The following is an 18,365-nucleotide window of genomic DNA, read 5'->3' on the forward strand; positions in this document are numbered from 1 at the left end:
TTGTCTTTAAAGTATGTCTATTTTTTTAATGATCTCTTAGTCTCTAACATTTAAAGCATTAGAAATAGACTATACTATTTCAGCAAACCTATCTGAGATTTGAAATGAAATATTCATAGCAGAGCATAATCAACTGATTTTCCTTGACTGGCCCATATCAGTACTCTTTAAAAACTCTGGATGTGTGAAAACTAATAATAGTCTTTGCTGGTGATTTAACATCTCTTTTTTCTAGAGGGGGAACATCCCCTGCTCCTGATATATTTTTTATTATAGTTATGCTTGGCCATGGACCAGGGAATGCCCTAACTAACCCTTATAGATCACTGTGTAATGTCTGAAAATAAAACAAAGGATGATGCACTAGAAGAAAAATAGCAGCGGGGTGTTTGGGTGGCTCAGTCGGTTAAGCATCCGACTTTGGCTCAGGTCATGATCTCAAGGTTTGTGAGTTCGAGCCCCACATCTGGCTCTGTGCTGACAGCTCAGAGCCTGGAGCCTGCTTTGGATTCTGTCTCTCTCTCTCTCTCTCTCTCTCTCTCTCTCTCTCTGTCCCTCCCCCACTCACGCTCTCTCTCTGTCTCTCAAAAATAAATAAACATAAAAAATTAAAAAAAAGGAAATATAGCAGCACTGTCCTTTTTACTCATGAAAACCCAAAGGAGACCCATGACTATATATATCCATGTGTGATCTAGAGATTTATTGCTGCTTCTGCAAATCCTAAATGGTGGAGGACAAGAGGCAGAGAGTCTGTTTCCTTTGCTGTTATCAGATCTAAGATGCCATGAAGATTTTTCTACATTTCTGCAAAGCGTAGATACCCAGGATGTTTTTCACTTTTCTCCTTCCCTTATGGGGCTTGCATGACAATGATGTGCTCTGTGTCTGGGAAACTGTATTGTGTTGAAAATGGTGATAGGATTATAGAGAACTTAAGTTTCGAACTTTGTTTGATGAATGATCTCTTGTATGGCGTTAAAACTTGACTTATTTGTTAATTTGCCCTATAGAAAGTGTTTAAAGGAAAATGAGGAGAATAAGAAGCAAGTCTCAAAGAATTGCAGGAGACATGAAGAATTTCTAGCTCAACTTTGTGACTGCTTAGATCCGGACAAGAAGAATGAAAAGGCGTCAGATGAAGATTTAATTTTAAAGGTGTTTGTATGCACATGAAAAAGAAGATAAATGTAGCAGTCATTCTGACACGTGCCATGAAAGGAAACGTTGTGGTAGAGTGTGGGGGTGATAGGAGAATGGAACAGTAGCCCAAGTATAGCATTACTTGACTGTGTGACCTGAGATAAACCTTAGTCACCTCTCTGGCTCAATTCCACAATCCTTTCTAACATTATTTGGGATTACTTGCCCTCCACAAAGGATTAATTGTTTTTGTCTAAAATATGTTCAGGTTGCCAAATACGATTAATTATTCATTTTAACAATGTATTTTGGGGGAGAGTATTTTTAGCTACAGACAGAAACACACACACACACACACACACACACACACACACACACAACCAAAACCAAAACCAACTGTGTCATTTTTGGGATACTTCTTGAATAGAAGGTTAAGATTAGTTCTTTTTTTTTTTTTAATTTTTTTTTTTATTAACGTTTATTTATTTTTGAGACAGAGAGAGACAGAGCATGAACGGGGGAGGGTCAGAGACAGGGAGACACAGAATCCGAAGCAGGCTCCAGGCTCTGAGCTGTCAGCACAGAGCCCGATGCGGGGCTTGAACTCATGGACCACGAGATCATGACCTGAGCCGAAGTCGGCCGCTTAACCGACTGAGCCACCCAGGCGCCCCAAGATTAGTTCTAAAGTACTTTTTAAATTTTTGTTGAAATCAAATAATAAAAATCCTACTTTAATAGTAGGTTATGAGTAAGATTAAATTAGTTCTATCAAGTGAATAATTCACTTGGCACATAGTGATTGATTAGGGCACCTGAAAGTGTTGGGGCTCTCGCCATATCTTTGCTCATTTCACACCTTACATATCCTTGCTTCCTCACAGATTTCCTTGCAGCCAGTCTTTTTTCATTAAAATTGAGGTGTAATTGACATGCAATATTATATTAGTTCCAGATGTACAGCCTAATGATTCGATACTTATATACATTGTGAAATGATCACCATAGTAAATCTAGTCCCCATCTGTCACCAGAAAAAGTTACAGAAATTTTATTATTTTTTTCTTGTGATGAGAACTTTCAAGATCTGCTTGCCTGCAGTTTTCAAATATGTACTAAATACCATTGACTGTAGTCACCTTACTTCACCCCACATCTCTATGACCTATTCATTTCACAGCTGGAAGTCTGTACCTCTCACCCCCTTTTACCCATTTCACCGTCCCCCCAATCCCCTCCCCGTTGGTAACAACCATTCTGTTCTCCATATACATGAGCCTTTTTGTTTTGTTTGTTCATGTGTTCCGTTTTTTAGATTCCACATGTAAGTGAAATCAGAGTATTTGTCTTTCTCTGACTTATTTCACTTAGTATAATATGCTCTAAGTCCATCCATGCTGTCACAAATGGCAAAATTTCATTCTCTTTTATGGCTGAGTAGTAGTCTATTATATATATACTAGAATTATTATTATATTATATGATATATAATATTATACATTTATATAGTCTCACATTTTTATTCATCTGTTGATGGACACTTAGGTTGTTTCCCTCTCTTGGTTATTGTAAATAATGCTTCAGAGTACATATGGGTACATATATGTTTTTAAATAGTGTTTTTATTTTGGGAGGATAAATACTGAGAAGTGGAATCCTAGGTCATATGGTAAATCTATTTTTAATTTTTTGAGGAACCTCCAGACTGTTTTTCCACAGTGACTGCACCAATTTACATGCCCACCCATAGTGCACAAGTGTTCCTTTTTCTCCACATCCTCACCAATAGTTATTTTTTATCGTTTTGATATTAGCCATTCTGATGGATGTAAAGTGAAATCTCATTGTGCCTTTGATTTGTATTCCCTGGGTAATTCATGACGTTGAACATCTTTTCATGTGTCTGATGGTCATCTTCGGAAAAATGGCTATTCAGGTCCTCTGCCCATTTAAAGATATTTCTTTTTACATTTTTAAATTTATTTTTGAGAGAGAGAGGCAGAACACAAGTGGGGGAGGGGCAGAGAGAGAGGGAGACACAGAATCCAAAGCAGGCTCCAGGCTCTTGAGCTGTCAGCACAGAGCCGGATGTGGGGCTCGAACCCAGGAACCATGAATTCATGACCTGAGCTGAAGTCAGTTGCTTAACCGACTGAGCCACCCAGGCACCCCATCTGCCCACTTTTTAAAATTAAGTTTATTTATTTTTTATAGAGAGCACACGTGGGCATAAGCAGGGGAGGGGCTGAGAGAGAGGGAGACAGAGAATCCCAAGCAGGCTTCTCGCTGTCAGTGCAGAGCCTGACTTAGGGCTCTGACCCACAGACCATGAGATCATGACCTGAGCCAAAACCAAGATTCGGACACTTAACCGACTGACACCCCCAGGTGCCCCCATGCTGCCAGTCTTAAAGACCATGCCTCAAAGTTGTAGGAATAAGCTCCCCAACTGCACTGGCTGACAGCTGCAGAGTAATCTTATTTTCCTTCGGGAAGTGTTCCTCTTCACCGATGTGTTTCGATAGTCCAGGCCTAGAGTCCACCCGATGAACTCCAGGGTGCTGGGCACATCTCTTCCCCCTCCCGGTTGCTCACCTGTGACCGGGAGCCTGGATGTCAAAGTCCCCTGTGCAGGGTCATTTGGGGGATTATTTTTAAAGCCAAGTGATAGGGAGAAGCAAAGAGAATGAAAAAACTCCTTCTTTCATGACCCCCTTTCCTCACATCAGAGACTGTCTCCAGGTGCTAATCTGGGTGTCGGTGCTGCATTCATTATGCCTTATGATTTTCTGTTTTCCAGATGCTTTGACATGTGGGGCCTTGCTGACCTGGGAGAGACTGTCTCCCGGGGTTAACAAGTTCCTCGTAAAAGAGGCTCCTGGGAGCATGGTTTTCCTGTGCAAACCAACCACTCCCACATCCCAGCCCTTCGCTCTCTCAGGCTCTACCCTCTGGGCCACTGCCCCCCTTCCCTAATCACCACGGGGGTGGCCACCAGACAAGTGGGGACCCCTGCGCTCCTGCAGTTATTCAAACTAGCCAATCCCAAGCCTGCGTACCCCACCTTGCTCATTCCTTCCTGTGGAAACTGCCACAAAGACTTGCCCCTGTTTTCTGTTGCTTCTCTGTGTCTCCTGACTGACCTGGCTGTTCCCCATGTGGCCTTGTGTGGTGTGCCTGCCCCCTCTTCTTGAGCACTGAGTAACAGACTCTTTTTCAGCGGCAGCTCTCTCCGGATCTGTTGGCCTCAGCATACCCGAAGAGTGATAGAAACTGTATTTTAAAACACATATTGGGATCCTAGGGCTTTAGCATCCCCAATACGTGAGCAGGTATTTAAAAAAGAAAATCACTGGTCAAGGTGCACAAAGGTTGCTGTTTTGATCAACACTCACGAGGTGTTCCCCTGAGAAGTGGGACAAAAGCACTCCTTCGGTTTCAAAGCTGTGTCCTCACTTTTATTTTTCTTTTAAGTTTATTTATTTATTTTGGCTTTTAAAGTTTATGTATTTATTTGCACGCACACATGTGGGGGAGGGGCAGAGAGAAGGAGAGCCAGAATCCCAAGCAGTCTCTGCACCATCAGCGCAGAGCCTGATGTGAGACTTGAACTCATGAACTGTGACATCATGACCTGAGCTGAGATCGAGTCAGATGCTTAACCGAGTGCACCACCCAGGTGCCTCCACTTTCTCATTTTTAAAGCTCTCCTAATGTGCATGTGCACTCCCAGGAAACCAAGGAGGCATTCCAAGGAGACTTATTTGGCATTTGTCCATTTCGCAGATATTTAGTGAGTGACTACTATATGCTGGACATGGTTCTGGGCGCTGGTGGTGCGGCAGTGAATGAGATAAGACCGAGTCTGTGCTCTCCTAGAGCTTTCGTTATTGTGAGATAAAGATGAGGGGGAAATAAATATGTAGTATTCTGCCATGTAGGAAAAGGTGACAAAAAACCAGTCGGGATGTGGAGATACAGAGGGAGGCAGGTTAGAGGTGTGGGAGGCTAGTGTAGTAGACTGACCAAGGAGCGCCCCTCTGAGGTGGGGACTTTTGGAAGCTGTTGGGGACTGAGCGTACACACAGGCGGAACAGTATTTCCTCAGGAAAAGAGGAAACAGCCCTGAGGTGGGAGCAGGGCACCACGTTGACAAAGCTCTGAGGCTTAAGGATGGGTCACTTCCCCCCAGAGCCCTAACACAAATGCTGACTCGGGAGTGTGAAGTCTCAGCCCTTCCTATGGGCGTCCTCAGGGCGCTTCCTATGGGCGTCCTTACCCACTGAGCTGTGCAGAGGGGGTGGGGTGGGGGGGGGGGGGCTTGTTCCTCGGGGCCAAGGATCCTGTCTGATTTCATTGTCCCTCCTCATACATCTTACAAATCTTATTAATGCTTCCAGCTAACAACCCAAATGCACAACAACACTGAGTGAAAAGTTCTCCTAATCCCAATGATAGCCACTGCTTGAGCGTGTTATTCCCGATTTTTCTATGCTGATATTAATTAGAAGGATTTTCTTTTTCAAAAGAGAATCCTGCTTTCATCTCCGTAGGGCTCCCCCCCCCCCCCCCCCCCCGCCCCGTGCCAGGTAGTGCCTTGGAGGCAGTTGGTGCCATGAGATGGGGGCAGAATAGAACTCCCTTGCTTCCTCACCTACTGTAATCTCTGTAGAATATCAGCTCCCCCAGATTACTGAAGCCAGGGGCTTGCTGACGCTTGCTCTGTCACTCGCTCTGTCGGGAAGCATTTGGCAGGACTGTCCTCCGTGTTGCCCTGTAGCTATCTCTTGATTAATTTTAATTTGATCTGTGGGTCTGCTCATAACAGAGTGTAGAGGCTGCTTTTGAAAATGTGCTCCTTTGAGTGAATGGAGGGACCCTGCTTGCTCTCGTCTAGATAACGCAGTCAGTGGGGTATGCAGATCAGAGGTGCTTAGAGGAAGTGGTTTCAAATTGTTCATTTTTACAGGACAACTGTAATTGCTTCCTCTTCAGCTCAGAGAACTGTGCAAGGAAAATGCATTCGTAAAAGGACAAATTGTTACTCTTGAAGAGACTGTGAATGTCCATGAGATGGAAGCAAAAGCTAGCAGAGAAACCATCATGAGGCTGGTTTCAGAAGTAAACAGAGCGCAGAAAAAAGCTGCCTCCTGCACTGAGGAGAAAGACAAGCTGGGCCAGGTACAGTATGTGAAGTGTGCGTGTGCATCTGTGATGGTGTTTACGAAGCAGAAATTGAAAACCAGATGTGGACGAGCACACTAGCATGACTGGCCACAGTTTCAAAGGGCTGCTGTCAGCAGGCGGGCTGGGGGGGCGGGGGCAGCACGGGACTCAGTGACCTGAACGGGCCATTTGATACGCATTTTTGTCTAATTAGAAAAAAAAAAAGAAATACGACACATTTAAACGTAGAGTTTGTAGAGAATGTGCCCTACTTTAGTTAGACTCTAAGGATCTTAAAACTTCAAACATTAATTTTTTTTTTGAACAAATAGGTAATGCATCAACATTCTGAAGTTCAAAATTCTAAATGGACATAAGGGTGTATGGGGAAAGTCTTCCCTGCACCCACTGCCTCTGGCCACCCAGTTGTTCGCAGAGGCAACCCCTGTTAACAATTTTTTATATACTTTTCTAGAAATATTCTTTTTTTTTTTTTTTTTTTCAACGTTTTTTATTTATTTTTGGGACAGAGAGAGACAGAGCATGAACGGGGGAGGGTCAGAGAGAGAGGGAGACACAGAATCGGAAACAGGCTCCAGGCTCCGAGCCATCAGCCCAGAGCCCGACGCGGGGCCCGAACTCACAGACCGCGAGATCGTGACCTGGCTGAAGTCGGACGCTTAACCGACTGCGCCACCCAGGCGCCCCTAGAAATATTCTATATACACGTATATATGTGTTCTTTTTATTTAGTTTTTTATATTTATTTAATTTGAGAGAGACAGAGTGAGTGAGTAGGGGAGGGGAAGAGAGAGAGAGAGAATATCTGAAACAGGGAGCTGTTAGCGTAGACCAGGTCATGGGCTCGATCGCACGAACCTCCAGATCAGGACCTGAGCCAAGATCAAGAGTTGGACGCTCAACTGACTGGGCCACACAGGCACTCTTTTTATTTAATTTTAATACAAATGGAAGCATGCTCTACATTATATTTTTCTCTTTTTATTTTTAACACAAAATGGTAATATACCACGCACTATTATAAACAAGGTTGCTATGAATAATCTTATATTGTCATGCATGAGAATGTCTCAGTAAGACAAAACCCTAGAGGTATACTTGCGGGGTCAAGGGTTGTAGGTATTATTTAGAGAGAGACCGTTAAAAGGAAGCATCTCTTAATTCTGACCCTTTATTTACACAATGGATTGCTTGATCTCTTCAAATTACCTAAAACTTGTTTGAGCATGCAAATAAATACTATATGCTTTTTAACGTTATAGAACCCTTCAATTATATATTTATATTTTTGTGACAAAGAAACTGATCATGGGATTAATAATAACGATGAGTTTTCACAAGTGAAAGTGAGCCAGTGCAATCCGTTAACAAAATACATAGAAGACAAGTGATAAAGGAGATGTGGTTTAAAATTAGGTAATGACTGGATTGGATTCAGGTTAAATATTTTCGGCAAGGGTAGTTCAAAGGTGAAGGTGTATACTTTGTATCACAGGCAAGTAATGAATGCTAGATCGTTCCTTGTTGCTGCCACTGTTTGCTCTTTGTAGCATAAAGGTACGTTTTTTCCTTTTGCAGTTAAGTAAGCTATCTCTGGGTAGATTATTCCTGATAATTGGCAGGTTATTTCTGTTCCCCATTGACTTTACCAAGTGGTGTTATCATCGTTGATTCTTGCCTGGATTAATTACCTCGGGGGTGGCAAAAAGGTAATATTCTAATCTTACCACTCCTTTTGCTTATTAGCTGGCATTCTTCTGTAAAGAAAAGCTTTTTACTCCTTTTCTTTTCAGTTCTGTGGACACATGGATTTTTATTTGCTTATTGTTATAGTCAGTGACTATTTTTTTTTATTTTTTTCGGTGCTCCAAATTCACTGAATCGGCCCAGCAGCAGCAGCCCCTTCAGGATGGTCTCTGTGACCTTGAACCTCATCCCTTTAGTCTTTTAACATTTCCTTGCTTTTTCTGACAGAACACATGACATCTTAGGGTCTTTCAGACCACAGAACTACAGTCAACCTATTCTTTAGGGAGCTTTGGTGCCTTTTACTGGAGGATGGTGCTGAAAGCCAAGAGTTAGGCTTTCGGTGTGCTCATTGCTGTTGGGATGTCATTTCTTTCAGTGGACAGAGCTAGAAGTACGTTTTAGTAATAAAGTAATACTGGTATTTTAAGTTAAAAGTGATATTTAGAGTTTTTAAAATATCTTTTGTTTTATAGTAGTATGTTTTGAATGTTAATCATAATATTTACTTATTTGCAGCTTTGTCTTTCAATATATAAAAAGTTATTTCAAAATTAAGCTTTTAATCTCTTACCTACCAGTAAGACTTCTGAGTGAAGTTTAAGTCTCTCAGGTTTCTTACTTTATTTATTTATTTATTTATTTATTTATTTATTTAACTTTAGAGAGAGGGAGAGGAGGGAGAGTATTTGAGTGGGAGTGGGGGAGGAGCAGAGGGGGGACAGAGAGAAAGAGACTTTTTTTTTAATGTTTACTTTATTTTTGAGAGAGAGAGAGAGAGACAGACAGACAGACAGACAGAACGTGAGTGGGGGAGGGGGCAGAGAGAGAGGGAGACACAGAATCCGAAGCAGGCTCCAGGCTCTAAGTGGTCAGCACACAGCCCAATGAGGGGCTCGAACCCACGAACTGTGAGATCATGATCTGAGCCAAAGTTGGCACTTAACCAACTAAACCACCCAGGCGTGCCTAGAGAGCGAGAGAGAGAGGGAGGAAGGGAGAGAGAGAGAGAGAGAGAGAGAGAGAGAGAGAGAGAGAGAATCTTAAGCAGGCTGCATGCTCAGTACAGAGCCTGATACAAGGCTCGATCCCACAACCTTGGGATGATGATCTGAGCCAAAATCAAGAGTTGGGCGCTCAACTGACTGAGCCACCCAGGCACCCACCCCCTCCCCCCCCTTTTTTTTTTTTTTTACAGATTTTTTACTGTAATACTATCAGCAATATAGTATAATAGTCACTGTTTATACATCACTTACCATTAGCATAGTCGTGCTAAGTGCTCAAAGAAGTTATGTACTTTGCTCAAGTTCACATAGCTATTAAGTAGCAAAGCTGGGATTTGGGTCATTAAATTATTATGCTGTTAACAATAATCCCTTTACATGTATATTCACAGCTATATCCTGCATACCAGTCTGATGCTAAAACTTATTTGTCAGTGGAACTACAACAATTTGTAGTTATGCAGATTTCCTCAGTGAATGAATAACTTCAATCACAAATAGTAATTGTTAAGTTATCAAGCCTTGAAAATTAGGAAGAATTTAATGTTTATTTATGAAAATGCACACCTGAAGATTAGCAGTAGGAAATGAAAATGTGTTATAAGAGCACATCAGAAAAACTTATTCCTTTTCTTATATGTATCTTAACTTGTAAATGATGCAATGTTGTTCAGACCTGGAAACACATTCATTTTGGGATGAAGTTCCTGCCAAAATAATAAAAATTGTAAAAAAAATACGGGCAGTAAAAAAACTTGAGGTCTTTAATAAAGTGCTCATTCATAGGATTATGACTCCAAAGATTTACTGCTGAAAAATACTGACTAGTGGTTTTGCTGACACATTAATGGCCTCAGGAAGAATCTTCATAATGCTTTCTAAAGCTCTGTTTTTGAGGTAGGAAACTTACTTTATTAGCGAAGCCCAGAATGACTGCAGAAGTAGTGGTTTCCACCGGCTGTGGTGCTGTTTTTACCAAACTCAATTTTTCTGACTTTCTTAATTACTCTATTTAGGTTACTTTATAAAAAAAATTTCCCAAATAAAAATCCAGGTGATTTATTACATATGTGGAAATTATATTGTTTAAAAATCTTTAGTAGTTAGTATTGAAGTATGTTTTAACAACTGTCAAAGATTGGCACCTTTTCTTTTGGTTATTTTGAAATAATTCAGTGTTGAAAGACATAGGCACTTTACCTACACAAGCTACACATACGTTTCCCATAGACTGTACAAGTTCAGCTCAGTGGATCAGAAATTAAATTTACATATGGGATTTCAGACGGCGCCTTTTTCTTCACACTGTTCACATTTTCTTTTAATTCTGGTAGCTAGAATTGAAGCTAAGAATATTGGTTTTGGAATTAGGCAGGTCTGGTTTGGAAGGATGTCCCCTCTGCTTCTCTGGTGTGTTACCCTGAAGCAGTAAATGTAAGAGAGAACAGCATGAGACAGTAAACAGGGAGTGGAGTGGTTATGAGGCTAGGCTCTCAGGTTTTTATCCAGGCTCCAGAATCATTTGACTATGTGATCTGAGGCATACAACCTTACCTCCTTGAACCTCAGTTTTTTTTTTTTGTCTGTAAAATAAAAAAATAACTTAAGGATCTATCTCTTACAATTAGTTTTAGCATTGAATGATATACATGAAGTACTCAGGACATGCCCATCACCTGAAGATGCTCAGTGTTTTTAGTTCCTTTTCCAGTTATTTACTTTTACCCAGGGATCCAAAGAAATGTAACATTATTTTAAGAGTATAGGCATATGGAAATAAGTTTCTGGAAGTAAGGACTTACTAGGTAGGATAAATTACTAAAGAAATTGAAGATCTCTTCACAATCCTAGAAGTATGATGTTGGAAGTGACCCGGAGGTCTTTTAGAATCTAGATCATGTAACTCTCTGTGTGAAATCAGAATCATCTTTAAAATGTCAGTGTCTGGGGGCGCCTGGGTGGCTCAGTTGGTTGAGCATCCGACTTCGGCTCAGGTCATGATCTCACAGTTCGTGAGTTGGAGCCCTGCATTGGGCTCTGTGCTGACAGCTCAGAGCCTGGAGCCTGCTTCCGATTCTGTGTCTCCCTCTCTCTCTGCCCCATCCCCACTCATGCTCTGTCTCCCTCTGTCTTAAAAATAAATAAAACATTAAAAAAAAATTAAAATGTCAGTGTCTAGCTAGTTTCCAGGCTCCCCTTGAACTCCTCCAGAGACAAGGAACTCACTACTGAACAAGGAGGTCCATATTCTCTGTATAGTTCAGTTGTTTCACAGTTCTTCATTGTAGCAAGTCAGGGTCAGAATCCCCACATCCTATCCTGGTTCTCTCTTAATGCAACTTCATAGAATAAACTGAAATCTCTTTCTTATGGCTAACTTGCAAGCTTTTAAAGACATTTGTTATGGATTTCTAAGTCTTTTCTTTTGGCTAAACAGCCTGTGTCTTTCAAACTTTGAATCTTATTTCTTATCATCTGTTAGTTTGGGAGAGTTCTAGCCTCTGAGTGAGGAATTAAAAAGAAAATAAGCACTAAAATAATATCTGCTCAGATTATAAAAAATAAACCATTCCTAAGACTCTGAAGTAAAATTTAAAACCCTCTCTCCCTCCGCTTCTAGCCTCAATGGGGCATTCCTGCTTTATTTATTTTTTAAAATTTTTATTTATTTTTAATTTTTATTTAATTTTTAAAAAAAATTTACATCCAAGTTAGTTAGCATATAGTGCAACAATGATTTCAGGAGTAGATTCCTTGAGGGCCATTCCTATTTTAGCTTCTGATAGTTACTATTGAGACTTAAAAGGGATACATTTCTGTTTCTGATTCACCAACGTGAGATAGTATTTGTAGACTTTCAGCTAGAGTGTAGAAGGAATGTAATGTCTCCTGCTTTTTTACTCCCCTCTCTTCCCAGTTTTATTTTATTATTGTATTTACGTTGTCAAGGTTTGTAATACTTATGTTGTGTTCTGTAACTATAATTAAGTCTTCCAAAGTCTTCCAAAACTTTGACTTTAGATTCAGTCTATGCATTTAAAATAAATTAAAACAGCACTTAAAATAACATGAGTACATAAATATTTTTATTATGGGTCTAATCCCACCATGGGATGCTGAATCCATTCCATTTTGACAATGTCCCTCTTAAAATTTCCAGCTGGGAACTGTCCATGGTCCTCCAGGTACAATCTGACCATTACAGGGCAGAGTGTTTGCAGTACTGTGGAGAAGCCCAGGAACACGCCGGCCTCACGAGCAGCTAAATTCATTGTCAACTTATATTGAGTTTGTCAATAATGAGAATTTCAAACTTAAGTTGAATTCTTATTATTTTCCAGGTTTGAAGATGCCACTGGGACAGCCTAGGGTGTGTGTGTGTGTGTGTGTGTGTGTGTGTGTGTGTTTCTGTCACTATTGATTCGGCACTTTACATGGACCAGCATTTCCTGGGTGTTTTCATAGTTGTCAGTGTTCTGTCATATCTTCCTTACGTTTCTGCCCCCCAGCTACAGGTCCCTTCTCCAGAGATGAGCAAAATGGGCACTTGCTTGTGCTTGTTTCTAGAGAGGTGTCCTGTTTATATAGGTACAAATGCACTAGACACTTGATTAGGCACCTTACTTTTTTCACTAACCGTACCTTGGAGAGTCTTCCGTAACAGTACATAAAAAGTTTACTCAATTCTTTTTAAGACTACATAGTGTTCTATGGTACAGGGGTCTCATATTGGTTTAACCCATCACATATCAGTGAATATTTGTGTAGTACCTAATCTTTTGCTGTATTGTAATGGAATAACTTTGCACATATACCACTTTCCATATTTAGTAGTCTATCCTACAGATCTATTCTTGACACTAGACTTGTAGGGCCACAGGGCCTACATATATTCTATTTTGTTAGATTAAAAAAAATTTTTTTAATGTTTATTTTTGAGAGAGAGAGAGAGAGAGAGAGAGACAGATTGTGAGTGGGGGAGGAGCAGAGAGAGAGGGAGACACAGAATCCAAAGCAGGGTCAGGCTCTGAGCTGTCAGCACAGAGCCTGACACGGGGCTCGAACCCACGAACCATGAGATCATGACCTGAGCCAAAGTCGGATGCTCAACTGACTGAGCCACCCAGCCACCCTTATTTTGTTAGATATTTATATCAGAATTACACCTATTCACACTTCTACCAATAACGAATAAGAACACCTTTTTGGGAGAATTTCTGAGCTTTTTTGTTAAATTTAACTACAGTAGGTAGATGTAATCCACTGGTTTTTAATTTTGCAAAATTTGTCTGGGGTTGGATGAATTAAACTCAAGCCAGAGGTTGATAATTAGTCATATATTTTTGAGAAGAAGTTTGATCTTGTGCATATGCAAATCCATATAGTAGGCAGCAAGATTAAAACAGGAGACAATTGTATTTTAAAAACAAACCTTTGGGGGCACCTGGGTGGCTCAGTCAGTTGAGCATCTGATTCTTGGTTTCTGCTCAGGTCATGATCCCAGGATTGTGGGATTGAGCCCTGCATCGGGCTCTGCACTGAGCATGGAGTCTTCTTGAGATTCTCTCTCTTTCCCTCTGCCCCTTTCCTTTCTCTCTCTCTCTCTCTACAATAAAAATAAACAAATAAATACAAACCTTTGAACGATTTTATTATTTAATGCATTTAATTGGGAATTGATACAGACATGCATTTAATTGGGAAGCTAACTCAAACACCTTCGTCATATTATTTACAATTGTTTTTGTTAAAAGTAATTGTGGAAGGGTCATTATTCATTTCTTGCATTAATAGGACTAAAGCTCAATTAAAAATTAAAAAAAAAGAGAGATCCCCTCACTGTCTCTGTAAGGCCTGTCCTCGTCTGCAAATGTGATTTTCTCTGTGGAGGTGAGGCCTGATTTTGCTTAGAGAGAGCACTTGTTTCTTGCTCTGCGTGTCAGTGTAGTCTGACAGCAGTCCCCGGGTCCTGGCCGGTGATACCGATGTCACACTACACAAGTGTATCCTTGAGGTAGCCATGCAACCACACTCCAGTGCTGTCTCTGCTAGCTCTACAGGTAATTGCATTTGTAGCCTGAGGACATCTGTTCCCAGTAGATCAGCCCAGTGCTCCGAAATCCTCAAGCGCTTAATCAGAGCGCTGAGGGAGCGGCCATCCCCAAGGCCCTGTCGCCGGCTCCCAAGGCCTGCGCTTCATGTGAGAAACAGCATATAGTTCGCTGGGCTGAAACGTGTCCAGAAGAGAAATCCAGCCTGCTGACATGTGCTCCTGTATTTTATGATCACAAATGAATTTTCTGACTTTTACCAGATGTGAAGTTTCATGTGTTGGGTTTGTTAGGGACTGGCTCTTGTCTTGAGGGCAGGGAGACAATAATCTGATATCGGGGTGGAAGAAAGTTCCTCATAGCTGGAATATTTTAACTGTGCTCGTTGGTTTCTTGCTGAAAGCTGCCGGTTGGTTAGTCTACTCCACACCGACAGTATGTCTATAGTACTCAAGCGTCTGATATATTTTTTTGTGTATTTTGAGAACTTTTTGTACTTAGTTAAAAATATCACTCACTCTCTCGGTCATGGGAATTCCCCTTTTGCATTAGGGGTTTTCTTTTAATATAAAAGTCAACATATAATATTCTAGAGGTTTTTTTTGTTTGTTTGTTTTTTTAGAGCTCTGTATCACTGAATTTGGGACTTCAGTTTTCTAACCACATGCTAGATCGTACTTTTTATTTATTTATTTATTAAAAAAAATTTTTTTTTTTAACGTTTATTTATTTTTGAGACAGAGAGAGACAGAGCATGAACAGGGGAGGGGCAGAGAGAGAGAGGGAGACACAGAATCTGAAACAGGCTCCAGGCTCTGAGCTGTCAGCCCAGAGCCCGACGCAGGGCTGGAACTCACAGACGGTGAGATCATGACCTGAGCTGAGGTCGGACGCTTAACCGACCAAGCCACCCAGGCGCCCCAAGATTGTAGTTTTTAAGTAAAACATGTAGTTTCGAATTTATTATCACCAGCGCTGATACTGGTTACCCAAATGGAGCAGCTATTGTATTACTATCTGAGAAAGAAATCTGTAAAGTCTTAAAATATTGTATTTGTGATAAAGTGCCCTTGACTCTACTTTAAGGGCTATAATTTAATTAGCAGTAGTGAAGCTTCTCCTTACGGAAGACTAGAATCGAAAGGGAGCCGGGAAACGAAGCTGTTGCCAGGACCTTGAGAAGCAAAGTGTCTCACAAAATAGGTTCCATAATCCATAATTAGTTTAGCCATTACATCTCTGAAAAGGGCAGCCTTCTCTAACTACCTATCCACTCAATGACTTTTATTTCAAATTGTTGCTGGAGACTTCCTTGATTAAAAAATCAGAAGGAAAAAAAAGTAAGATAGTCTCTTTTTTACAAGACCAGTGCTCTAACCCCTGAGCTGTGGAGCCAACCACAATATATTCTCTTTTTTATAAAAAGTAAAGAAGTAACATCTTTCCTGTCTTCAAGCTGTTGGTGGAGATAAATTCTTTTTAAAAGTCCAGTTCTGATGCAAGGCGGATGAGTGCATTTTAACTAGTAGCCTGAAATGTTGCTGGCCTGTTTAGATGTGGAATCTGTTATTCAAAGATACTGTTTGCTTTTCGTTGTTTTTGACTCTAACATAGTATTAAAAACTTGTTTTTTTTTAATGTCTATTTTTGAAAGAGAGAGAGAGTGGGGGAGGGGCAGAGAGAGAGGGAGACACAGAATCCAAAGCAGGGTCCAGGCTTTGAGCTGTCAGCACAGAGCCCGATGTGGGGCTCGAACTCACGGACCGCGAGATCATGACCTGAGCCGAAGTCGGACACTCAACCGACTGAGGCACCCAGGCACCCCAGAAAGAGAGAATCTTAACCAGGCTCCATGCTCAGCATGGGGCCCAATGCAGGGCTCGATCCCCTGACCCTGGGACCATGACCTGAGCCAAAATCAAGAGTTGGATGCTCAACTGACTGAGCCACTCAGGCACCCCATTTTTTAAAACTGACCTTAAACTTGTCCTTTTTTTATGCGTCTTTGCACCATTCTGGATTATAGTAAATAGAAGTAGGTACACAGGTAGCTTCCCTTATGCCCTTCCTTTATTTTTGTGAACCTAACAATACCCATTATATTCTTTAAAATTACTGTTCCCGGGGTACCTGGGTGGCTCAGGCGGTTAAGCATCTGTCTTCAGCTCAGGTCATGATCTCACGGCTTGTGGGTTCTAGCCCTGCATTGGGCTGTGTGCTGACAGCTCAGAGCCTGGAACCTGCTTTGGATTCTGTGTCTCCCTCTCTTTCTGCCCCTCCCCTGCTCACACTCTGTCTCCGTCTCTCAAAAATAAATAAACATTAAAAAAAATTTTTTTAATTATTGTTCTCAGTATGGTACTTTATTTCCCTCTACTTTTATTTCTCCCACCCGCCAAATAGATATTTCTGTCTCTTTTCTTCAGGTTCTATCAGTTTTATGAGACAAGAAGATACACAGTAAATGCATAGTGAAAGCAAGATCTGATTCTCCTTTACGCAATGATGTTTTTATGAAAATGCTACTGTATTATTTAAAAGAGTATTAAGGAATCATCTTTATTCAAACAATTTTAGTGTGTAGGTAGGACTCTGAGGGTTTACTGTTTCTTCAAAATCAATTTCCATGTATATCAAACTTTACAGCAGATAATCCTGTAAACATTTTCTGAATATGGATTGCCTCTACCAGATGTTAGCCAACAACTTGTTTTTGTTAAGTCTTTCCAGAGGTCCACACAGAAAAGGCTTATATGCCAGTTTCCTTCTTTTCCTGGCCCTGGTTTTTTATCCCTTCTCTTTTTTTTAGACACCTAAATTTACCTGACAGAGCCCTTAAAATTTAATTTTTTAATTAAGCAATTTTTAATGTTGGGGTACCTGGGTGGCTCAGTTGGTTAAGTGTCTGACTTCGGTTCATGTCATGATCTTGCAGTTCACAAGTTCAAGCCCTGCGTCGGGCTCTGTGCTGACAGCTCAGAACCTGGAGCCTGCTTTGGATTCTGTATCTCTCTCTCTCTCTCTCTCTCTCTCTCTCTCTCTCTCTCTCTCTCCCCTTCCTCCACTTGCTCTCTGTCCCTGTCTATCTCTCTCTCTCTCTCTCTCTCTCTCTCTCTCAAAAAAAAAAAACATTAAAAAATAATTAAAAAATTTTTAATGTTAAGCCTTTAAAATTTACAATTTCTATGAAGAGATGGTGGGGAATTTACAGTTAAACAGGGAATGTCGTGATTTAATCCTAACTCTGTGAAGTCAGTAGGCAAGGTAAACGGAAAGCAAATGCTGGTGTCCCTCAGTGGCTGCTAAGGTACCTGTCGTCTCTTTCTGTACTTGTTTCAGGACCTGCTCAGTGCTGTAGAGACAAAGGAGGCTCTTGAAAGGGAAGTCAAGCTCTTCCAAGAAAGGCTGCTTGCTGGCCAGCGGGTCTGGGATGCCTCGAAGCAGGAACTGAGCCTCTTGAAGAAAAGCTCTTGCGAGTTGGAGAAGAGCTTGGAGGCCAGCCGGGATGCGACGGCAGCCTCGAGAAACCAGCACTCCTCGTTTAGGGAGAAAGTCGCAGCGCTGCTCGGGGGCAACTGGGGCACGATTGTGCCCACGGAGGATGCTATTTTGGAAAGGATCCGAGAAATGACCGGCCAGGGAGAGAGCAGGAAAAGTGTGAGTGGTGACTTCTGAGATTCTTAAGGACAGTAGTTTGCTGAGTTAGTGAAAGTATCATTTAAGTGTGGTTTTTATTACTTTCAGCTGTATGTCATGCTTAGGGAGCCTGGGGAGTCACTCAAATGACAGCTAATGACAATGGGGGTTCTGGAGTCAGACCTGACTGTACTGAATCCTGTCTCTACTGCAATACTCGCTCACTGCAGGTGTGCCATGGGCAGGCTCCTGAGAACCTGTCTTTGAGATTCTGTGTTCTCACCTGCTGGACGGGGAGGGCTGAGGGGCCACACCCCTTATCTGAACCCCTTGGGGCCCAATGTGTTTTTGAATTGAGAATTTTTCAGGGTTTAGAAAGGTGAAATAGTACAGGGAATGGTAATGGAGGGAGCTCTCTTTTACACATCCCTCCTCAGTGGGGTCTGAGGCGGCACCCCAGAGTGAACCACATTCATCATTCTGCAGCAGAAGCTGTGACAAATCCATCACATAGAACACACCAGGACTGTGAAGAGCTTTGTGTCACTTCGGGTCAGGGTTTCCTGCCAGCTCCGGTCAGGTCAAGCTTTATCAG

At 41.5% G+C, this 18,365-nt stretch overlaps 1 protein-coding gene across 5 annotated transcripts in view; it reads left to right on the top strand.

Annotated features, from left to right (window-relative positions):
* CCDC170 (coiled-coil domain containing 170) overlaps nucleotides 1-18,365 on the top strand; it is a 104,645-nt gene that overhangs the window by 48,099 nt on the left and 38,181 nt on the right. For 4 of the 5 annotated variants that reach the window (XM_060616912.3, XM_060616913.3, XM_060616911.3 and 1 more), the window contains 3 exons: nucleotides 1,014-1,158; nucleotides 6,139-6,324; nucleotides 17,474-17,791. In XM_060616912.3, coding sequence (XP_060472895.3) covers nucleotides 1,014-1,158; nucleotides 6,139-6,324; nucleotides 17,474-17,791 — 649 coding nt within the window. The remainder of the gene's footprint in view (nucleotides 1-1,013; nucleotides 1,159-6,138; nucleotides 6,325-17,473; nucleotides 17,792-18,365) is intronic. The other variant, XM_060616916.3, reaches the window with a different exon arrangement.

The sequence above is a fragment of the Panthera onca genome, chromosome B2 (genome assembly GCF_046562875.1).
Source record: "Panthera onca isolate mPanOnc1 chromosome B2, mPanOnc1 haplotype 2, whole genome shotgun sequence".
NCBI lineage: Eukaryota > Metazoa > Chordata > Mammalia > Carnivora > Felidae > Panthera > Panthera onca.